Genomic DNA, 23,626 nt, shown 5'->3' with positions numbered 1-23,626 from the left:
CCTGCCGTAAAACACTCACCTTTCTCCTCCCGAAGCGAGCAGGTCTCTCCACCCCTGCCAGCAGCTCCCCTTGGGATGTTACGCGATGCCCCTTGAGCAGGGAGATGCAGGACCCCATGGAGGGGAAGGCTGCAGTTCATGTGCCTCCCTGGCTGCCTTTTACACTTCCCCTCTTACACATTTTCTCAGTGAGGCGGTTTATTTCCAGGCCACGCACAGCTGGCCTGAGCTTAACCAAAAGGTTTGGGGATTGCTGTTCAGTGAGGAGTGGCTTCGGTCTCCTGGTCATGGATGGCCCCTTCGTGGCTGCGGGCAGACCTGCTGTACACACACACACACACACACAGGAGAAATAAATGATAAAATGGCAATTTCTGGAACATTTCTCTCCCAAAGCACTAGCTTTCTGTGCAATGATTGCAATCCGTGTCTGACTGCAGCAGACACATCCGAGCAGAAACACTTCCAAGGATGAGCTGTGAAGTTCAGCAACTTCCCACAGGTCCCTGGGCTGGGAGCTGGGAAGTCTGCTTGTGTTTTGTCCGCGTGCCAGGTTCCCACTGCATACCCCAAACTGCAACAATTGCTGTTGCTCAGATCCTAGGGATTGTACCATTTAGAAGCGAGAATGGGTGGTGATGAGGGATATTAAGCATAAAGATATTTACTGTGTTTCTACCTTTCATGGTGACAGATTTGTGCAGTCATTAGGGAAAACACAATGCAGTTAATCTTGCTCCAAAGGCACTTAACGCTCTATTCATGTTTTAATTTTTACTAGCTCACAGGAAGGCGAGTGAGCCTGCAGCACGCATGAAAATCTGCCTGATGCCCAAGACTGTATGGAGGCTGACAAAGTGTTTGATCACTGGTGCATTAAGGCAAGATTTTTCTTTATAAAACTGGGGAGTAAGAAGCAGCCCCTTGCTCCTACAAGCACCCGCTGTGATGCACACCTGTGAATGGGGCTGGCATTCTTTGAGGAACTCTTTATGTTGTGTTTCTCTCCATCCAACACTGAGAAATCCTATCCCTGAATGGTACTTCTAAGTGGTATTATAATACATCTGCTCACTGAAAAAACGAGGTGTCAGTTAGCCGAGGCTGCTTGCTGCTTCAATTGCTACTTTTTTAAAAGTGCCACAGCATGGAAAAATAGGATCCATCAGCCCCTTCCACATCCCATTATGCAGGCTTCTTCAGGTAGCTCACACATTTCCTCCTAATTGAGGAAAAGTCTCTCCTCAAGTCAGTCCTCCTGCAGTCTCTATTTGGTGATTTTTGCTTGTTTGCTGTTTAAGTTAAAAAGCTTGGAGGGGGGCAGGGATGCAGCTTTTAAAGCAGGCTCTCACAGCCTTGCTGATTTCCGCACCTGGCAGTCTTTGTAGGGGATGTAACAATGCTGTGAGTGGGAGAAAGAGGGGGAGAAGGTGCTACCTAGCAGATGGATGCTGTAGAAGGGAGGTGCATGCAGCTTCTGCAGGTACCTGTTTCCAATATATCCCGTGAGGTACCGTAACTCGGAGAATTATTTTAGTGATTTAAGTGCTCAGGATGTTCAATTTTAAGAGTTACCCACATACATCCTTTCCCCTGGGGCAGTCTGTGCTGCTGGAGGTGCTGCCACGGGGGGCACGCAGAGCCAGGGCCAGCCAGCGCGGGTGTCCCCTGCCGGTGTGCCCAGCGCGAGGAGGGGACACAGCCTGCCCTCACGTGCTGCTCTTCGGGACGTTTTCCACAGCAATTTCTGGACAATGCTCATAAGCACACGTGGGCTATGCCCCCTGAAAGAAATCACGGGAGTTAATGCCTTTTCTTCAGTCCTCGCGGTTCTCTGGGAAGCCAGCACAGGTTAGATAGGCATTTCTAAAGGTTCTCCCAAACTGTAGGGCAAAACCAGGGGCAACTATTTCCTAACCAGCTCCTAAAGGCTGCAGCCACTGGAGAATACCTGATGTGGAGCTGCACCCTGGTGCTTGTCCCACCAATGCCTAAGGAATTACCTGCTAAAATGCCTTGCTGCTTTGAAGCTAATTGAGTTCATTTGCGTGCCACGGAGCCCCTGTTGCTGGATAACACAAAGGCTCGGGCATTTTAAGACTTCCAGTAAGGGGCCAGCTGGCTAGGGACAATCCAGGCTTGTCTTGGTGGCATGTCTTCTGATGTCCTTTGTGCTCGAGAGACTTAGGGGTACAGATGTCACAAGGCTGTGTCAAAGTTTCCAGCACCTGGTAGCAGCAGCACAAGTTGTAGCAGGAGGCTGATGTACGCTAACGGGATGCTGCAATGTCACTGTGAGGGTGCATGGTCGGACTCTGCTGGCAGTGGGAGAAGTTGCTGACATTCAGGAGCACAGCTCCTAATGCAAAGGGGATGTAAGAGTATGAAACAGTGCTGTAGGACTTCGTGGTTTTTTCTGTTTTATTTCATCTAGCACATGTTTCAGCTCAGACTGTTGGAAAGGATGAATGAGGGCTTACTTACGAGCGCTCACTTTCCATATAATCCTTAATGTGTGGAAATCTAAACCTACAAGGATTTATTTTAAGTTCCTCTGAAAAGTTGCTCCTGGCAGAATCTGATAAAGACGTTTTAGCCTAATTCTTCCCAGCCCCCTCCGCTGCCCTTCCCGAGCTATCTGAGCATACCTATCTTGGGGAATTCATTTGGGTGATCACCACAGCTTGCATTTATTATCTCAAATACCTCCCAAATCGTTCATTGATGCACAGGGCCTGGAAAAGCAGTCTGACAGCATTTTCTGAAAGTTTCCATGTTTGGTGGAGAACTTACCCAGATTTTTGCCACTTAAATTTCTGCCCCGCGGTTAGGTGGACATTTGGTGCACAAAGTTAACGACAGCAGAGCTTCTCCGCTCCTTGGTGCTGGGGGGGCTGGCGATACTCTCAGCAGCACAGCTTTGGCACGGGATCAGAACCCGGGCCCAGCCAGCCAGAAACTGTGTACAAGTTTTTAAGAGGGTTTTGGATATGTATTCTGTTTTTTTGTTTGCTCCTTCCCCTGCTCCTAGCCAGTGAATCAGGTAGCAGCCACCTTATTCTAGAAAGGTCTTACTCAACAAGGTGTACCCTCATCTTCCAGGAAGGCTGAGTAGGAAATGCAGTGAGGATTAGTATAAAGCACTTTGCACGTATTTGGTAAAGTAGAAAAATCTTCGTCATTCCCAAACTCTGAAACAGAAAACAAATTTCTGTGGAAACAAAAATACAAGCGTGTGCTGGAACAGAGCAAATGCATTGCAGGAGAGATTTAGCAACATGTTCTGACCTTTCTGGAAACAGTTGGTATGGAAATATTTTTCTTGTATTCATTTAAACTTTTTTTTTGTTGGCATTTATTTAAACTAAGTGGTGTATTTATTTGAAGAAATCAGCAGCATGCCATCCACAGTACTTGCGTGATCAGTTTTGTGAACATGCCAATAAGCATAACTCCCCTAAATCTGAGCTCAAAAGCTTTGATCCTAATGCTGTAAGGAAAGTCCTTTTATTCTTATTTTCCATGTAAAGCACCAGGTGTGACTGCGGTCCTTTTAAGGAGATAATAAAGATGATTGCAAGAGGAAGGTTTACTAGCATCCTTAGCACAACTGCTGTGGCTTATTTTTGAAATAGTCCTTCTCTGTTATTTTATGTGCCGCATTAAGAACCACCACCATGTGTTGTTTTCGCACCATCCTACACACTGGGGAGAGGATGGCTGCTCTCCCAGGTCCAGATATTAGGGGTGCTGATATTTGTTGCCGTGCCTCTGCCTCAGGCTGGAGACAGCATTTCAGAGTGATGTTTCCAAGCACTTTGGCAGAGGCAGGTTGGCCATGGGCATGTCCGAGTGCACGTGATCCCCAACTCTAGGGAGCTGGTCAGTGAACAAAGTCAATACAATACCTTGGCTGCGCCTTCAGGGCTGGATCCAGAGACAACTGAAAGCAGTAGGAGCCTCGCTGTTGACTTCAAAGAGCCCTGGATGAGGCCGCTGTTCCACAGCCAGCCACCCGTCCACCCCCAGCACTTTGAAGTATTTTCTACAGGGAAGGGGGGAAGGAAAGAAGAACGAACGAAAGGAGTCGGTGAGAGGAGTGTTTTTGTCTGTGCTTTTAAATGTTTAAAGAAGGCAAGGTCAAAGCTTACCTCACTGTGGCATTGTTATTGATAGATATTGTAAGCAGGCGGCAGCGTTTCCAGCGATGAAAAGAGCCCTGCTAATGAAATGCAAAGCTTTTCCAGGGTCAGAAATAACTGATGAGGTGACCGCAGTAGCTAGGTGTGTTGCTCCCCTCAGTCACATGGCAGTGAGATTAAGCACTATCGAATTATTTTGTGCATATGGCTCACATGTGCCTAAACCTACGTGCCAAATAAAAGTTGGAAATAGCTGAGAAGAATTAGAAGGCAATTATGAGGTAGGCCCTTCGCAGAGAAATTTTCGCTCTCTAATTCTTGGTTGCATCAGGTCATTCGGCCTCTATTTTCTGTCAGAGCAAATGAGATCATAACTCACATGTGCGTGAAACCAAATGGATGTCTTAGATCTAAAAACGTACAGCTGCCTAACTTTAATGTATATAAAGGCAGACATAGAAAATGATTAATTGCAGCATCTTGAGAATTACACTCAAGTATTAACAAATTAGTCTGATTATGTCTCAACCTCAAAGTGCACCAAAATGTGCCTGTAGCCCTGCCATGTTGTGGCATTGAATGCCAAGATAAATGTCAGAATCTGGCTCCACACCAAAGGTAAGCAATCTGTAGAAGGGGGATAGCAATTTTGGAAATACTGGTACCATATTATTTGCAAGATCAAATGTTTATCAGACAACTTCAGGTCCCCACAAACATACTCGTGTTATAAAATGACGTTGTTACTCTTCCTTTACAATAAATACCAGGCCCAATGTGTTTTTAAATTAGAGAAAGCATGCACTTTGCATTTACTGGCTCGGGATTGTGGGGCAAGACAAAGCCCTGATCAAGTGTGTGAATTTATGCTTTGGTTTTCACTGTCACCTTAAAGTGGTGTTGACCTGTACGGAGAGCACTGAGGAGCACTTGAATTTTTGCTGAAGTACCACTGTTGGCATTTAGCCCAAAGACAGTAAGGATGGACGTATTAGAAGTTCATAACTTAGTTTGTTGGGACTTGATGTTTTCTTCTCGTTGCTGATGGTCATTGCCCAGGGAGAAATGTTGAAAGAATGAAAAAATGAACTTCTGATGAGATTTGAAGGCTTATAAAAGTAGAATAACATTAACTCGATCTTTTTCCTGTTGATACTAAAAAAAAAAAAAAAAAAAAAAAAAAAAAAAAAAGTGAAGTTTATGAAACTCAGTGATTTGTGAAAGTCTTATTTTGGAACAAAGGGACAGCGTTTCCTCTGTTTTCCAGTGCATGGTTGATTGTGGTCTTTGGGTTCTTGGCCAATTGTGAAATAGCAGCTGGGCTGAGGAGAGCTCAGCCCCACCACCACGTACACCAGCACAGGGCATGTGGGGATGAGGGTTCGGGGACAGGGCTGTGCCATCGGTGTCACCCTGGGGCACCCATCTTACACAGCCGGATCCACCCTGACCTCCTAAAGGGCCCTTAAATCTCATTGACCTCGGGGGATGTGTCGGTCTGGTAGCGGTCTTACAACAGGGAAAACAGCCTTTTTCAAGGCATCACTTTTGTACATAAAGCTTTTATATAAGCTGTTAAGCAGCAACATCTGATCTTATGAGTTACATCCCTTTCTCTCACGTTTGCCTGAACTTTTCCATTTGGAGCAAGTTACTGCTCTCTCACTGTTTCTTTGTATACCTCTTAACACAACGGGGGCTGAATGATTGGAAGTAGTGCTGTAATTTAAAATAATCACGGCTGTCAATGCAAGTGCCAATTTCTGGTCTAATGGATTTTCCAGAACTGCTACATATATAATCTGTAGTTTGTTAGGTTTCAAATGTATTCATAGGCAGGGAAGAATTTGGGCTGTAATTTATTTCTTAGCAAATATACTGATGGAGTAGCTTCAAAAAGAAGGAGGAAGCTTTATCTCTGCATGTTTGCTCCTTTCTGTAATGGAAGCAGAGCATTTTATATGGAGAGATGGTTGGAGCAGAGTGTTTGTGCTCAAGGATTGAGCCAAGATGCCTGTGATACAGTATGTAATGAGTTGCATAACGTGTAATGAAGCAATTGAAACTGAGTCTCTGGGTGCATCATGCTGAGTAAGAGGCTTGTTCTACAAGAAACTGTCATATTAAATTCTTGTCGTGATTCTAGACCCCTTTGATTCCTAAATCTTTTGGAGGAGACTAATCTGAAATCAAAGTGAAGTTGCTTGGGGTTTGCATGCCAGAAATGGTCACATTTGAAAAAGTTCAGTGAACCTGCAGAGGGAGGTTGAAATTCGTTGCTTCACTACAAAGCTTGCAGCTAACATACCTGCTGGTTTCCTTTCTGCTTTGATTCTTCAGGCTCTGCCTTCTTCTGAGTTGTTTTCAAAATGCATAAATCTTCAGGATGAGCATGTCCTGGTTTCAGTCTTTTTCAGGAAAAAAAAAATAAAATCAGTCTACACTGGTACAGAGTAAAACAAACATGGAAAGACTGCATTTTGCTCCTCTGCCTTGTCCTCTGTGCAGTTATTTTCCCTCTCTGAAGGTGTATATCACACTTTACTCTCGGTTTTTACCAACATTTGACCTCCTTTTATACCAAGGTAAATGGAAATGGTCCCTTTCAAGTGGTGAGCAGATACTGAGGGCTCCTGCCTTGATCCCCGTAAGATGACTCTGCTCCTTTGAAACCACAGGAGCAATGCCAGGAATCTAGCCCTAAAGCCCGTTATCCCTGCTGAGTGCCAGCTTCTTTGTTCAATTCAATATTGGCATTCGTGGGGCTTGACCACGAACATCGTGAGATATGAAGTACAAATGGGAACATTTCCAGCGGGTTACTTACTGCCCCTCCGTATCCCCTCTGAACTTTGTGGTGGGCTGCCGGGAGCCTGGGGATGTGCTTTTTGGTCCGGTTGAAACAAAAATGCCCTGTGTAGTCATGGCCCATGTGGAACCGCGTAGCTGGCCCTGTGTGAGAGCTGATTTGTTGTTACTTTATATTTACAGTGTTCTGTCTCCTGTGGAAGGGGCCAAAAGCACCGCACTGTGTACTGTTTGACAAAGGAAGGGAGGCATATAGAAGAAGATTATTGCAAGCACCTTGCTAAGCCCAATGTGCAAAAGAAATGCAGAGGGGGCAGATGTCCGAAGTGGAAATCGGGGAGATTGGGGACAGGTGAGACACGTTGTATACCCTTTTACACCCTTTGATATTCCTCCTCCGTCAAGTTGGTTAGAAGCTGGTTTTCCCATCACTTCTGTCCTCTTGAATTTTACAAGGGTAAAAGTCTTGGGCCAGCTCCTCAGGTGGCGTAAAACAGTGTAGCTTCATGCTGAAAACGTGGCAGCTTGTTTTTAGTGTCTAACTGAAAGCAAATTCCTTGTATATTTTAAGCTCCCGCTAGAGAAGCCAACAGTATGTAATACTAAGAGAATCTACTATTTATTCATGTTTTTAATATTGTCATTATTTAAATGTGTCACATCCAAGCAAAATCTTCCTTAGTTTTGAGAAATCTGAAATTAATTTTATTATCCGCTTCCTGGGAAAGCCTAAAGAACAGTCAGAGCTGTTCATTAAAAATGCTTTTCACTACCTTTTGTTCCTAATAAGCTCATCACTTAATTTTGCTTCATTAAAAAGTCAGGCACTGATGCATAGAGCAGAGGCTGCTGGAAATGCGAAAGCGCTTGGAGTTATTAAGCATCTTGTTTGCTGAAAGCATATCTTGAATCCTTGTTTTCCTGAAAATAATGTCTTTGTCTTCACCTTGAATCTGCTGCATCACATTTTTAGCTCTGAACTTCAATTCTCTGTCTACCTCATTAGTGTGCTAATCAGCAGAATTATTGAAATCCCAGACTAAATGAACTGTTACCTTGTAAAACATCGTGTTCTCTTGCGATCTGTCTTCTACATTCAGGTACAAAACACCAATTCTCACTGTATGCAAGTTCCCTAAAAGATAAATCCTTAACGTGTCGACAGGCACACAGGTGAACATTAGGACTAGGACAGCATATTGTTGTTTAATGTCAACTGTTAAGAAAGGCAATAAACCCATTGATGTTTATGATTGTTTTCAGACTTGTATTTTATTTTTTATGCTTACCTTTGAATTCATGCGATAGCAGTGTTTGCCACTGCATTTGTTAAGGGATAAGTGTACATTCACCGTGGAGTTTCAGCTACTGAGACCTGGGTCCTTTATACCAGGTCTGACTGAGAGCACCCAGGGGCACCCTCTGTATGGGAGCACTGCTCCCATATTGACAATTAACCCCCTGCTTTATTATCTGCAGGACTAAACCCTCAACTCTATATAGGAAGCTAGATTGAAAATAAAAGGCTATTATATGCACTTGTCATATCCGATTTGCACCTTATTTAAAGTGACTGCTGCTGAAAGCAATTTTTTTTTTAAGGCTAATAATTGTAAACATAATAATGTAATGGTCTGTCGATTGCTTTAAAACGCGCTAATTTTAATTGATAAAAGTAAGTGTTTCAAAATTCCCAACATTCCTCCGCATGATTGGAGTTAATTTTATGCAAGTGGAGAAAGAAACACAACTTAATTGGAGGACAAGGTGATTTATGGCCTGAGGTAATCTCTTGTGACTAGGCAATTAAGGAATATTTGTATGCTGATGAGCAGCGAGGAGCAGGCAGCGCGCTCCCAGCACACTCTGAGCGCTGAGCACCGCACCAAGGGTGCTGCAGGTGCTCGGCATGGAAGCACCCACTGCAACATCAACCCCGGCCTCAAAGCGCTTATGAGCAGGAAAGCCAAACCCCAAACGCAGCAGAGACAGCTTGCCCGGGGTAGTTTAATTATGTTTTATTCCCTCAGAGGAAATAGAAGTAGTTTGGAAGGAAGCGCAGCGTGCTGAATGCAACTCAGCTCTTGTCTTTGCGTGCGAAAATCAGAGGGGCTCCGGAGGGAGCGGCACAGCTGCGGTGGTTCCACCAGCTCGGTCCTGGGCTTGTTGTTATCCCGCCCTCCGTTTCTCCTCCAAAGCATTTTTTGGAAACAGGGCAGCAGTTTGGGCACCCTCTGCCAGTTCTAAGAGGAGCGCGCTTGTCCCTGCAAGAGGATGCGCAAGGCTTGTGGGGTTTTGCAAAAGATTTAACGCCGAAGTGGATTTAGGTGCCAGACTTCTGGGTAAGGCTATGAAACAGGCAGGGGCTCAGCACCCTGACAGCCAGTAGGTCGGGACCTAAGTGGGCACGGAAATGTGGCATCACCTTCCCCATCAGAGGTGACACTGAAGTTGTTCATAGGAGCCCGGTCAGTTTGCTTTAGGTATTATTAAACAAGCTTTCCGAAGGCCTGATTGGCACGTAAAGATAATCCCAAAGCCAAGCTGCTGTGAGCTGGGCACCTTTGCTGGCTCACGGGTAAGCCAGCAAAAGTCTGTGTGAGAACTAAGGCAAGGCTTTCCCATACAAGTGCATCCTCCCTGTCGATGCACAGAACATGTGCTGCATGTGCCTTTAGTTTTTTCCTTTCCTTTTGGGAAATGCTTCAAAAAGATTAAAGACGAATCCCCGTCAGCAGCCGGCTGAGCCAAGCGCTCTGCTCCCAGGTGCTTTTCTCTCTGGATGTTTTGTATTCAGTGGCTGGGTAATTCTTTTCTGGATTGTTATGAATCTGCTTTCCCACAGCAAAGCATTTTTAATATCTCTTAATAATCAGAAGGGAAGAAAAAGTCTTTTTCTCCAAGGTTTAAATTTGCTTGTGTTTGCACCGAAATGTCAGATTTAATGTGTTTGTATCTCCTAAATGCTATCAATTATGGCCATTTACCTTTCACTTTGTAAAAATACCAATATTTATTCTGCCGTCTGGCATTTACATATTTCAGCTACGGGCTGAAATCCCACCTTGTGTTTTCATAAGGTAGAGCTTCTCCACAGCCGCGCTGGTGCTCTGCAGCTTGCTGGTAGACTTGCTCAGTAGAAAAAGGAGCAGTCCTGGGGAAACGTATGGACTCCACAGGAAGGATAAACAGGCTGCCTGGCTCCTGGCATCCCATAGGGAAAGGAATATACGGGTACAGCACAAGCTGGCAGCCCCAACCTGGGTAGCTTCAGATCCACTCTGCTTGTAGTGTTCAGCAGAGCCAGCTGGCTGTGTTTGCCCAGGACAGGTTACTGACCGGTATTCTGGATTAAAGCAGCTGGGATGAAACTGGTTCAAGATGCTGCCTTTTCATGCCTCTGCAATGCCTCTCTGGGATTTCGAAGCCTGCTGTAAATGCAGCCGGGGCACAGCAGCGCTGGTGCCCCGTGCGGCTGGAGGGCACCGTGGTTCCTGGGCCACCGCGTGCCCTGGGAGAGCCTTTGAGCCCTCGGCTAGGGGGAACCTCCCTGTGCCCGCTGCCAAGCAGCCAAGGAAAAGCTTTTTGCAGGAGGGTGTTTTCGCATCTCTCCCAAGGGACATTTCAGGACACGGCGGTCCCGGGGATCTCGCTCCCTGAGCCCGTGCAGTGCTCCCATGGCATGGCTGCCTGCTAATGGGGCCAGGTGGCAATATTTGCCCCCTCAGCTTCATGGTGGGGGGAAAGTTTCACCCTGAGCATGGAGCAGAACAAGTTGAGGGCTTTGCCTGGAGCCTTGCACTGCCAGGGACTGACATCCCGCTCCCCAAACCTGTGCTGTCCGGGCATCGCACACGGCACAGCCCCTCTGGAGCACCCCAGCGCAACCTCCCTTATCACGGGGTTCCTGGACACGTGGTTTTTAGGTGGGTGATAAATGCAAAATGCGTTTTAGAGCATGGTATGCATCCTGGTGCGTATTATTCAGCAAGTTCGTTGCCATTATTCAGTTTAAGCATCCCCTCTGGAATGCGTAGGACAAACAGCGCTGTTAATCACAGGGAGGCAGCGCAGCATATGGGAAGCATTTGCATCAGCAGTGACAGAAATCTAGCTGCTACTTTCCCAAGTCACACACACACACACACACAAACAAACAAACAAACAAAACTTCCAAATCTCTGAAGCCAGGCAAAAGTTTTCAGTCAGCTTTCTTAGGTCCTTTTGGCTTTATGGGGTATTTGCATAGCGAAGCACTGTGGAGGAATGCTCCCCAGAACTAGACAGGGGAGGATTGCCTCCCTGTTATGCGCCGCTAAATTCCCTGCCTTGAGAAAACTCGCTTCAAGGGGCGTTGAAATAGCAGGCCACAATCTCATTTGCTAGGTTCCCCCATAATATATTAATAAGGATGCTTATACTAATTGTTAATTCAGCAAAAGTTAATTGTAATAGCTGTGTTTTAAATGAACGCCTTTGATTTTTACACACTTTCTTTTATAAACACAAATTCCTTCTGTTCCACATCTCTGTAATATACTTTAAGACCTAGCAAGAAAGAATCCATAGCAGAGAGAAGTTAAGTATTGCTATACATGTTACATTATGCAGTCACAACAATAAGAAATGTTGTGTGAAAGAAAAAAAAAAACAACAAGCTGTTAAAAGCATTGCAGTGCAGAGAATAATTTGAAGATGTCTGAGAAAGAGAAATTCAGGCTGTTCTCGCTGTGCCTAGAAGTGGGCAGAAATGTGCCCACAGTATAATGAAGGAAATGGGAGGGGGGGAAAAGAGTAGCTAATTTAAAAAAGACATTTCTTTTCACAATCATACAGCACGTCCTGACTTCTGTGCATGTTCAGATGCGTGCTGAAAGGAATTCCAGCTGTATAACTTTACCTCTCTGTTGCCGCACTCTTTCTTCTCTATCATTCAAGTTTGCTTTTCCTTAAAGCCCACTCCGACGATGCTCGTGGCAGTCGATGTACTTTGAACTCTTCCTTTTTGTTCGGAGTGCATGAGAAGTAACGCACAGAGCCTTGCTGCCTCTGGTTCGCTGTCATTTAACACCGCTGCTATCTCAGAGGTTTCCGCAAACATAAATCCCGTCTGGGAAAACCTGACCCCTCTGAAGCCAGCGGCCAAAATTCCCGCTGGCTTCAGCGAAGCAGGAATTCCAGCCCCTGCCCTGCCCTTGCAAAAATTTTCCCCCGCAAAGCGAGCAGTGCAATGCCTGGAAGTTTCAGCTCCGGCATTTGCGCCTCGCCGAAGGCAAAGCAGGGAGCGAGCCCCGCGGACGGCTGCGACGGCCACCACCACTCACCTCTTGTCCCTTCCTCCAGTGCTCGGTGTCCTGCGGCCGCGGCGTCCAGCGGCGCTCCGTGCACTGCCACGGCGGCTCCCCGGCGGCGGCCGAGGCGGCAGCGTGCGACCCGGCGAGCCGGCCTCCGTCGCAGCGGGACTGTCACCTCCCCGAGTGCCCCACGCACCGCTGGGCAGCGGGTGAATGGCAAGCGGTAAGTGGGGCCCCCCGCGCCGCCTCCCTCGGGCTCTCGAGCGTGAGACGATGCTGTAGGAGGGATGAGGGTGGGGGTCTGGGTCCTGTGCCCTCCTTTTATTTGGGGGTTTAGGGTTGCAAGCAGGGCTTGCCAAAAAAAAAAAAAAAAAAGGGCAGGGATGCTAATGCACGCTGGCTGTGCCCCTTTCCGCGTCGTGCTGGAGGGGGAGTGGAGAAATACCCCAGTAGAGTTAGTTTCTTGCTTTGTGCTGCCCTGTGTTTGGCTGGGACCTATGCAAATATTTAGCGGATTTTGGGTCTGGTCCGTGAGGCTGGGCTGCGACCCTCCTCGGCTGGAACACTTCTTGAAAGAACGGGTGGACATCGGTGATTGTCCCTTTCCTCCCCAGCTCCGTCTGACAGCTGCTGCCATCACTGAGCTGCCCCAGATGCTCCCAAAGCTTGTTGCTCAGCAAGGGCAGTGTGGAAATGAGGTCTCCCAGGGGTGATGGTGGTCAGAATCGGTCCCAGCAAAGCCATCCAGGAGCAGGGATAGAGCCGGGGTGGCTCAGAGAGCACCCCACAGTGCAGGTGATGGATGGCCAGAGGCTGTGTGCGCCCAGCTGCCTGCTGGTGGTCCTGGGGAACAGGCTGGTGGTGGGCTGGTGGTCCTCGGGAGGTGGCTAGCTGTCCATGGCTACCCAAATCGCTATCGAGGAGAGGCAGGGCAGGGTCAGAAGCATTTGGGGCAGGAGGAGGTGAGTGGCTGGAGGACAAAGGGCCGCTCTCCCAGGCCCCTCCTCGCGGTGCAGGGGACTGCCAGCCTTGGGAATGGGACCAGCTCTTGGGGAGCTGCCTCTGGTGGTGCAGGACACATCCACTCCCATGCAGGGGATGCCTTTGTCCCATAGGTGAGAAGCCCCCCCAGGTTTATCACCCTCCCTGCAAAGCCAGGGCTGGCCCCAGGGGCTCGGCAGCAGGGGCTGGGTCCTGCACCCCGAGAGCAGCAAAGATCCCGCTGGTGGTGGAGCTGAGTGATCAGAGCCTGGTCCTCATCACCCCGATGCCTGCGGTGAGCAGCGCTGGGGAGCAGGACAAACATTAATCAAACAGGGGCTTGGCTTTCATTGGCATTCAGACTGCTTTTATATTGCTCCTGCGTTGCACGGGGGGGCGTCCTGAAGCAGCACGAAGTTGTTTGAGATGCCTTCCCCTGCCCAGGCGGTGGAAATGCAAAACAGGGCCTCCTGCTCCAGTAACAAAGGATGGGGAGGTGCTGCCAGCGCAAAGTCTCTCTGTTCAGACGCTTCCAGAGCCCCTATTTAAAAAGAGAAGAAGGAAAAAGAGGGGGAGGATAAGAAAAGGCAATCTACTGATGAAAGAAAAAGTATTTCATGCTTGCAGAGGCTGTGCAACAAGCACTGCAGCCAGAAAAAAAAATAAATAAATCACGGTGAACGCAGTGTGTGCTTTCCTGAAGCCTTTCCTCCCCTGCTGGCTCGTGCCCAGCTCGCTGCTGCTGATCCAACAAACCTGCTGCTGTGCCTCAGCCCCACCGGGACATCGCAGACAAGTTCAGCTTCCTCCCCTCTGCTGTGCCCGAGTCAAAATGCCACTTTTCCCACCCCGTCCCTGGGTCCTCTTTCCCTTAGTTCTGCAGCTTCTCAACCCGGTGGTGAGATTCCCCTGCCTGCCCCCACCCCAAGCCCTAGGGGGGAGCCAGGGGAGCCGCAGGGCTCCCCGCTGCACCAAGGAAATCCTTAATGTTTTACCCAGCTTTTTATTCCAGGGGAGCTTTGTTAGCAGGGTGACTTGAAAGTTTCCTCATCCATAAATGATGGTTAATAGAAACGTGCAAGTGTCACCCGATGCGAGCTCCCCCCTTCGGCTGATCCCAAACAGTTCTTCTGAGCACTTCTTATTTTGTTCTGATGTACCCGGTGAAAAAAGCAACGTCACCTCCTCCCCAGCCGTAAGTCCTGGCTGCAAGTTATCTGTAGCGAGGAGACACAGATTGCATTAGCATTCGCTGAGCAACGAGCCCTAATTGACATGAAGGGCAGGATGCAAAATAACATCCCAGCGCTGTCTTGTTCTTGATTTCTGATCTTTAAAGGGAATCTGTCAAGAGGTTTTCTTTTTTTTTTTATTGCTCCGTTTTGTTGTTGTTTAGAAAAAGTTCATTTTGCCGATGAAAAGTAAAAGGGAACTTATTGGGAACCATTTACTGATCTGTTATAGTATCGCCATTAATTAGCTGTGCCCACACCAGGGACGAGAACATCAGTAGAAAGGGCCTGGGTAATGTCAGAGTAAAAGTGAGGGCAGGGTCACAGAGAAAGAGGGGAAAATGGTGGATAGAGAGTTTTTTTACATGGGCTTGTGGGGAGGGACAGTGCCCAGCTCTGGAAGCTGCAATGTAGTTCTTGAATCTTTGACATTTTCTTTTCAGGGGAAAATTAAGCCATCCTTGCATGATTTGGATTCCAGAGTCACCCAGGGGATGTCTGAAGTGGGGGGTTTCTTCCCAACTGTGTTTCAGAGTTAGATTTAGGGGAAAAAAAAAAAAAAAAAAAAAGAAAAAAAAAAAGAAACACAATGAATGCTTGCACAAAGCAATGCCTTTGGGATTTTTAAAATTTTTGTTATTATTACTTGTCTAAAATAGCTGCAGAGCTGCTTGAAACAGTCCTTAACTTGAACTGCCAGGAAAACAATTCAGAATTTGGGAAATGGGGCAAAAGAGACAAATATTGTCACATGCCTAGCCTGTTTTTAAGTTCTTGCTGTCCACCCCTGTTGACTCCTGCTGCTGCTCTTTTATGTGAGGTTTCGATCGGTCATGAACATAAGATTTCATACAAAATCTGTCCCCATTCCAAAGGACAAAAACAACCTTTCCATGCTAGCTGAGCTGTCCATTTTCTCTGGGGGTTGTTTTATAACCTTGCTGTGGCTGATTGGAACCTCCGCAATGTTTCTTTGAATTGTATTATTATGGTCTCTCTGTCTTTGTACTGTATTTAATATCTCAGCGGAATTATTTTAATTGCCATTTATCCCCCAAAATACAAATAATCAAACTTCAATTAACTGATGGTAGCAAGATGTGCAGAGCTGGCACAGCTTCAGTTATCCATATGACCATTATTTGCAGAGAAAAAACAAAGGAGGGTGGCATATGTTTGAGAGTGCCAATCTCCCATCAGCAATCAATGGTTTTAAATGAGGATGGGCTCATTTGGGATGTGAGAGCTGTACCCGGCCAGTGTCAGAAGACCTTTTGATGGCAAAGAGATTGTTCACCCACCTAAAGTTAATCAAATTTAGGTTTAAGTTTACATGAGGAAGGGGAAATGTGAGACCGGGGGAGCTTTGAGCATCCCACAGCCATGCCCCGCTGCAGTGAGTGCCTGCTCAGGGAAGCCACGTGGGTTATTTGCAATAGCCCACTTCCATATTTTCCTTATATAATATGTCAGAAATGGGCAAATACAGCAGAGTTTCTTTGCTCCCCGGCTATATCCCTCTCCAGCAAATTCCTCCAGCTCCCGTAGCACCGCCGTGTTTCGGCACAGACCTAGAAGCAACTTCCACTGCGAGGACTTAGAGCAAGAGAGTAAATAAGGTTGAAAGCGCACGAAGCCCTTGGGGTCTTCTGGCAAACTGCAGATTTTGCAATGCTGCCTCTTGCCTAAGAGCTGCCAAGTTATTCCTTTGGAATAAGCTCTGCTTTGTAGGGCTGGCTCCCCTTCCCGCCCCCTGGCTTGCGTGCTTACTGGGTATTTATGACAAATATTATGCTGTGTATTGATTTGGGGTTTTAAAGCCCTCAAATAATTTGCCATCTTGATCCTGACAGCTAATTACGGAAAGCGGGGCCTGACGGTGCCTACGTTTTGCAATTAGGTGAACCCTCCAAGATTTGCTAATTGCAGGTGAGCCAGGAGAGCAGGAGCTGCTTCAGGGAGGCTGAAGGCAGCATTCAGATGGCAAGGCTGTAACTAGATTAAGCTGACACGGTCCTCCAAGCCTAGGTGACTTCAAACGGTGTTCCTGTGCTGATAGGAATGGTCTGGTTGGACGTCTTATTCTTTCCTTAGGGCAAGAAGTTTCCTGCACGTTCCATAAAATAATTGCTTTCATGCATTTTTCTCTTTGTTAATCCAGTTAGTTGAAAGCGTTAGAAGCCTATTACAGATGAGAACTTTAAGAAAATATGGTTTTACTGGGACAGTCACTCTTCCAGTGATTTATTTTGCTTTAGTTGTTGTTTTTATTTGCAAGACAAATTGCTCCCGGGAGCATTGCGAGGACTTTGCGGGTGGCAGGCGCAGCCTCACAGCCAGGCTGTTTTTCCGAGATGCGCAGAGAAAGAGTCGAGCCCTTCATGTCCCCAGAAGACCCCGGGGAGCGTTTGTGCTTGGCCAGCCTGGGTCGGTCTCAGCGTCAGTCAGGGCAGCACTCAGAAAAGAAAGGAAGCAGAAGGGTGCTGGCAAGGCACAATGAGGGGCGTGACGACCTGTGTCATGCGTGGGGCAGCTGCCTTGTCTTTCTCCCAGCGGCTCTATTTAGTAGGGGACTAAATGATGAGGCTTGGCCCCTTTTTTCCCCCCCTTGTCCTGACGTGGCCCCTCTGCATCTCTTTTTGCTGTCACAGCTGGATCCTTCACCTGCCCCATCCCATACTCTGCTCCTCCCTATCCCTACACTTTGCCTAGGCACCTCCAGAGAGCAGGGATGATTTGTCACACGCCGGGCACAGGCTGGCCCTGCCCTTAGATTTGCCTCAATTGATACAATGAGATGCCCGCACCAAGCCCAGAGCCACAGGCTCACTCAGGCCGGCAGAGGAAGGATGTGCTTGGGCTGGGGTGCGAGTGGATTTGCTGCAGTCCCTGGTGCATTGGGTGAGCTGTTGTTTCCTGCAAGCAGTGCGTGAAGACGTGCGGTGAGGCGTCTCGGTACCGCAAGGTGGTCTGCATGGACGAGAGCAAGCAGGAGCAGAGCAGCGCCTACTGCGACGCCAGCAAACGGCCCCCCGAGATTGAGAGCTGCCAGCTGCCGCCCTGCGAGTACGTCTGGATTACCGGGGAGTGGTCGGAGGTGAGTCCCCATCCCCTGTCCCCATCCCTGTCCCCACCACTCCCTCCTCCTCTCGCCGCCAGCCTCGCTGAGATATTGCAACCCAAATCAAAGGTGGCAGGGCAGCGCTGCGTGGTTAAATGATTATTTGTTGGTTTGTTTCTCTGTGCAATTTCCCTGCTGGACAGAGAGGAGAAGGACTGCAAGAGACAACCGGGATATTGAATTTTCTCCCAAAGCACATCACATCCAGCAGGCACCCTCTTTGGTTTTGTGCCATTTATTATTATTATTATTATTATTATTATTATTATTATTATTATTCCCACCTCGTCCTGGGATCTCTGGGGTCCCATAAGTCTGCAGCCAGGTGCAGGGTCCAGGTCTGGAAAGGCACGCCTGGATGTGACCCTGGGGACACATCCTCCTCAGTGCCGTCTTTAGCAGGAGTGAGGACCTGCCTGAGTGGAGGCAGCAGGTTTGCCCTCACACTGGCAGAGGGCTTGGCAAGGACAATAGATGGGTTTTCTTCGCAGCAGGCGCTCCATGCGGGAGGACCCAGGCTAATCTTAGGCTGTTTCCTTCTGCAGCGAGCGAAGGATTACTTTCCACTTGGAGGAACAGCAGCGGGAAGTGACGAGGCAGCTGCTGACACAGCACTGATTAAAAAGAAAGAGCAAGAGCAGGGAAAAAGCAAACATGCCGGGAGTGAGGGGGAGGAGAGGCATGTAGCCCGAGATAGCACAGGAGGGAGAGACGCGGAGATAGGAATATGTCCAGCAGCCCGGTCTCCTGGGTGGTGTTTTGGGAGAAATATTAGGGTGCCTGCAAGCCCTGCCCCTCTGCCCATGACCCATCTGTGCACGCTCAGCCCCACGAAGATGAGGTGGTGGGCAAGGGCAGGCAGAGCTGGAGCTCACAAGGAAAGCCTTCCCTTTTTTTTCCAGGTGTTCCCAAGCACCTGCAGCTCAGGATCAATCTTGACTGTGTTCTTTCTCTATGCACCCCATGGCCAAAAAAGAAAAAAAAGAAAGAAAGAAAACCCCAATAATGGAAACATTTCTGAGTTCAGGATCCCCTTCTCCTCTCTTTGCTCGTGGAAAGGGAACTTGTGGCCTGGAGCCCACGCGGGGCAGGGGGTCCTGGAGCAGCTGCAGGAGCAGTGCAGGGAGGCGCTGGGGATCAAAGGCAGCGTCAGGCCCCATCCATGTGTAGCCAGTGCTTGTGGCTGGGTTAAATAGTTATCAGTGATCCCTCGCAGCACCTTGCCTTGTTCACCATGAGCGTAAAGCACTGACAGGCGCTTCCTCTGCTCCCAGTGCTCCGTGACGTGCGGCAAGGGCTACAGGCAGCGCCTGGTGTCGTGCAGCGAGATTTACACCGGCAAGGACCACTACGAGTACGGGTACCAGAACACGGTCAACTGCCCCGGCACGCAGCCGCCCAACATCCAGCCCTGCTACCTCGGCGAGTGCCCCGTCTCGGCCTCGTGGCGTGTTGGCAACTGGGGAAGCGTAAGTTTAGTGACCTTCTTTTTTTTAACCAAAAGAAACTGGAACAAACTTATCTATATGTATGTTTATTTTGTTACACAGGAGGCACGTTCCTAAGGTTTGGCAGGGGGATGTTGAAGAGTTGTGTTAACGAATGCATCGAATGCCTTGGTGCATTGTAGGGTGAGAATAGGGCCTGCTGCTCCATGATGAACCCCATCATGTGGAGGATTTACAGCAGCCACGAAAGTCATGATCTCCATAAAAATTCAGCTGTAGCTAAAATTTGTGGCCATACTGAATGCTTAGTCAGAAAGTGGGGTCATTGCCAGAAAAGGGCCTGAACCCCTTGTGCTAGAACAGAGGGAGCGATGCATAGCTGGCAGCCGGCTCCTGCCTGTCCGTGTGTGAGCAAGATGTGGGAGCCAGCAGAAGGCCAAAAGACTGGTAATTTGAGCCTTAAAAGGATTTTTCTTTCTTCCCCCGACCTTCTTCCTCCTCCTTCCAAATGCTGGGACAGTGCAGGGGAAGGAACTTAACCTTTCTGGAAAAGTTATTTGTGTCGACCCATTTCTGGGGCCTGAACTACAAGATCAGATTTTAGTTAAGGTGATAACATTTCACTTCTTTGGGCTTCTGACATTCTTTGAAATGTGCTGTTTCTCCCATAAATTTGATTTATTAACCCAGCTCAGAGATTTGTAGGAATTTGTCAAACCTTTACAAGGCAATGAGGGTCAAGTCAAGCAAAATGCAGTGGAAGCTGTCACAGTAAATGGCAGAGCTGTTTGAAACCTTAGTTCCTCGCGCCCCACAGGAAGCCTCAGATCCTCCCTGTGAGTCAGGGCAGAGGAATTACAGCAAAGAGCTCAGCCTCGATTAATTGGCATTTCCCCCCAGAACTTCAGTGCAAAATATCCAACTCGTTAATGCACCTCTGTCGAGAAGGGTATCCATTTCAGAGAGCAAGATCTCTATCCCTGCTTGGGGCTGCTGAACATACCAGGGACTACAAAGTGCCGTGACCCTTCGCACCTCTGATTTTCTAAGGGGTTCGGTGTAAATTACCATCACCTTTGATGGACAAATAGAGCGTGCTGCTCTGCTCCATCGTGAGGTTTTATGGATTTGGAACTGATAAAGAGCAAACACCAAGCTGCGAATGGCGCGAGCTGCTGAAAGCAGTCTCCTTTGCGGTGTGTTGAAGCACACAAAGCGTTTCCAAACAGATGAGCACCTTCATTTTCTTGGTGGCCTAAGCTGGTGCCTGTAGATTGAGGTGATTTTCAGTTCTCAGGTACAGAAAGAACAAGGTACAGAGGGTTAGCAAGCATCTGGGCACAGCCCACGGCCTGCTGCAGCAGCTGGCCAGGCCAAGCTGCTCAAGACCTCCAGTGGCCTCTGGTATTGCAGCCTTGGTTTGGACCATGGAAGGACAACCCAGAATTCACACAATTTGGTCATTTTTCTGGATGATGAGGAGCAAGAGGGCTTGGGGGCTGTGTATTTTTGGTACACTTTGGTTAGAAGACAACAAACTCTGCCATGGTTGCTCAGAGGCCTGTCAGTGGCAGGGGAGCCCTTCTAGCATTCAGGCCTTCTGGTGGACGTTTCTTCCTTGTGCAGCCTTCCCACTGCAAAACATGAACGTTTTTGCTTGAGCACAGGTCTCATCCAGTAAAGTATGTAAGTGCTAAGTGAAGTACAGTCTTCTTGAAATAATTAAGGATGATGATAATAATGAAAGGATTAGTAATCAAAGGGACTACTTGTCTGATTAAAATTAAGCCTTTGTGCGATTGGGACTTTTACTGCTGTCTCTTTATACACGGGAAACTGGCTGCCTCTATTCTTCTGGTCCAGAGCCCAGAAGCCCTTGAGATAAAATAGGAACCTCTGTCTGGCCTTGCAGTGCTCTGTGACCTGTGGAGTTGGAGTCATGCACCGGTCAGTGCAGTGCTTGACAAATGATGACCAGCTCAGCAGCTTGTGCCACGTGGATTTGAAACCCGAAGAGAGGAGGATGTGTCACAACGTCCATGACTGTGAGTCTGCAGCTTAGCACCTTCCTTTGCTTTTCTTGCTCCTTGAGTTTCTGTTCTCGTCAAAGTCCTGGAGATGTGCTGTATTTCCAAGCATTGGGGCCATCCAACAAAGCACTAAGGCACTTCAGGGAGATCTCTTAAAAATAAACATCCTGTCTTGAGGCTGTAGATGTCTCATAAAAGAAATCCTGATGTACCACTGCTCAGTGACTGTAAGTATTTCTGTTTTGTTTCAGGTGAATTACCAAGGAGTTGCAAAGATGTTAAAAATCTCAAAGGTGTCACCGACGATGGTGAATATTTCCTTAAAGTCAAAGGGAAGACATTAAAGGTGCGTTTCAGCAACAGATTTATGGTTTATGCATTTCCCAAAGGTGTAAGAGGACCCTGCGTGTGCTCCTCATTTCCACTTGCATTTTCTACCTCCAGTTTTCTAGGTATTCCTTTTGCTTGTGATGCCTGATGAAATTACGGCTTCTCTCTTTCAGGTGTATTGTTCTGGGATGCAGACTGACAGCCCAAAGGAGTATGTGACCCTTGTAAATGGGGATGCAGAGAATTTTTCAGAAGTGTATGGATACAGGTAAGAAATCCCTTTAATTCTGAGCTTTCCAATGTTTTTGTTTGCTATAGCAATATTTTCCTGTCATGAGTAGAAAGGGTTTTCTTTTGATTTAGATTGCATAACCCGACTGAGTGTCCGTATAATGGGAGCAGACGAGAAGACTGCCAGTGTAGGAAAGATTACACAGCAGCTGGGTTTTCCACCTTCAGCAAAGTAAGGCTGGACCTGAACACTATGCAAATAATAAGTGAGTAAAAACAGGGCCTTGCCATTAAAAAACAATGTTTGTTTTACACAAATGTAGCTGTAATACAAGCAAGCAGAGGTAGTCTAGTGAAGGTTATTCCTGAGCTCTCCTATTAAAAGCTGCTTTTAGACCTGGTCACCTTTGCACTTAAAGGCTGCAGCCCAAGCACATCAGAGATGCACGGTGCCAGCACTGGGGCAGTAGGAAAGTGAAGGAGGCTCTTGGCAGAGTCAGACCTGGGAAAATAACTGGTGTTGAGAGGGATGGAGAAGGGGCTGTGGGTTTGCAGAGGGGGAGGTAACTGTAGCTGTGCCACACCAGTGGTACCCTGTGACCCAGCATGCGAGGGAGCTGGGAGGCATCCCCACTGCTCAGGTACAGTTTCAGTCCCGTTGGCTCTGGGGATGCTCTTAGTTTCCAGCAAATGTTTTAAAAATGCAACATATCGTTGGGGGTTCATTCAGTAAATAGCAGAGGTTTTTAGCAGATTAAAATCCTTCCTTGTAAAATGACTCTCTATCTGACAGGGGGTTTTATCACTTTATTTTCAAGATATGAGTCCTTACCATCTATTAATCTGTAAAAAGCTTCTAAGAGTCTGTAAAAGCTCCTAGGAGCCTCCCTCAGGGAATTTGATACCAACTCCCTTTGCATTTCAAAAGGAGCTGGGCACCCACCTCTGTCAGGCAGGAGCTATCTTGCATCCCCATCAAAAGGAGTCTCACTTACTTCAGATCACTGCAAAATACCCCAAATCCCTTTGAACACCTGAGCTGGAGCACCCAGGCTAGGGGCAGTTTGGGGACAGTTGTTTGGCTTTGTTCAAAAGGAAGATTTAGAAGTTGCCCCATCAAAATGGGAAATTGTCCGATAGAGAAATAAAAGGAAAGGAATAGGTTCTGGTTTTGTTGTTATTTATACCTAGGCCCTAAATCACCGATACTTGAACCCAACTGTAAAACCGAGCGTATGAGCGTCCTGTGAAATTCAGTACTAGCGTGCTGGGAGTCATGTGTGGGATGAATTGGGGATTTAATATTAAAAATCCAGCAGATGAGGTCTCAACTCTCAAGATTAATGCATGAAATGAGCTTTAGTGACTTTAAACATTAGCAAAGAGCATGTTTACATGTATTTTGTCTCTCCCTGCATCTTTCTTCCCATGTTATTCACCAACTCTTCTCCACAGCAACTGATTTACAGTTTGCACGGACACATGATGGACGACCTGTTCCTTATGCCACTGCTGGGGACTGCTACAGCGCAGCCAAATGCCCGCAGGTATTTGACAATAGCATTTCACAGGAATTGGTGCCATTTGTCATGTCCAGGTCCTCTATTAATTACTGCTGGTCACATCAAGCAGACTCCAGTGAGCATCACATTCTCAAATCAGCAGTCGGAAACTTTTCCCTTTGGCCGCTCTTCCCATTTCTTAGGAGGGTGCCAGGTTGTTATCAGACAAGCAGCAGGACTAGCTAAGGGACATCTCCCAGAGCCTGCAGTCCCTGCGGGTGCTCAGAAAGTCACCAATAAAGGAGGAAAAGGAGAAGAAATGAGACTGGGAGAAGGGTTGGTGTGCGCACGTGTGTTTGAAGGTAGGGAGTGCAGCTGGGCACAGCCTGAGTCACACCCTCAGCTTCTTTGGGAGGTAATGCAAGATGTCAAGCTCAGTTGCTTGGAAGAAATATGTGCTCTTGAAAGTCATTAGGAGACTAATTAACACCGTGCTACAGGTGGCTC

General features: G+C 47.7%; 1 protein-coding gene across 8 annotated transcripts in view; it reads left to right on the top strand.

Annotated features, from left to right (window-relative positions):
• Positions 1 to 23,626, top strand: part of ADAMTS9 (ADAM metallopeptidase with thrombospondin type 1 motif 9) — a 77,125-nt gene that overhangs the window by 47,254 nt on the left and 6,245 nt on the right. For 3 of the 8 annotated variants that reach the window (XM_040568609.1, XM_040568608.1, XM_040568611.1), the window contains 8 exons: positions 12,294 to 12,467; positions 17,384 to 17,554; positions 18,853 to 19,047; positions 20,939 to 21,071; positions 21,308 to 21,402; positions 21,560 to 21,654; positions 21,750 to 21,883; positions 23,073 to 23,164. In XM_040568609.1, coding sequence (XP_040424543.1) covers positions 12,294 to 12,467; positions 17,384 to 17,554; positions 18,853 to 19,047; positions 20,939 to 21,071; positions 21,308 to 21,402; positions 21,560 to 21,654; positions 21,750 to 21,883; positions 23,073 to 23,164 — 1,089 coding nt within the window. Of the gene's footprint in view, positions 1 to 7,133; positions 7,303 to 12,283; positions 12,468 to 17,383; positions 17,555 to 18,852; positions 19,048 to 20,938; positions 21,072 to 21,307; positions 21,403 to 21,559; positions 21,655 to 21,749; positions 21,884 to 23,072; positions 23,165 to 23,626 lie in introns of those variants that run through there. The other 5 variants (XM_040568613.1, XM_040568612.1, XM_040568614.1 and 2 more) reach the window with 4 other exon arrangements.

The sequence above is a fragment of the Cygnus olor genome, chromosome 10 (genome assembly GCF_009769625.2).
Source record: "Cygnus olor isolate bCygOlo1 chromosome 10, bCygOlo1.pri.v2, whole genome shotgun sequence".
In the NCBI taxonomy this organism is placed as follows: domain Eukaryota; kingdom Metazoa; phylum Chordata; class Aves; order Anseriformes; family Anatidae; genus Cygnus; species Cygnus olor.
The sequence above is the reverse complement of the archived record's forward strand: the minus strand, read 5'-3'. Positions and strand labels throughout refer to the sequence as shown.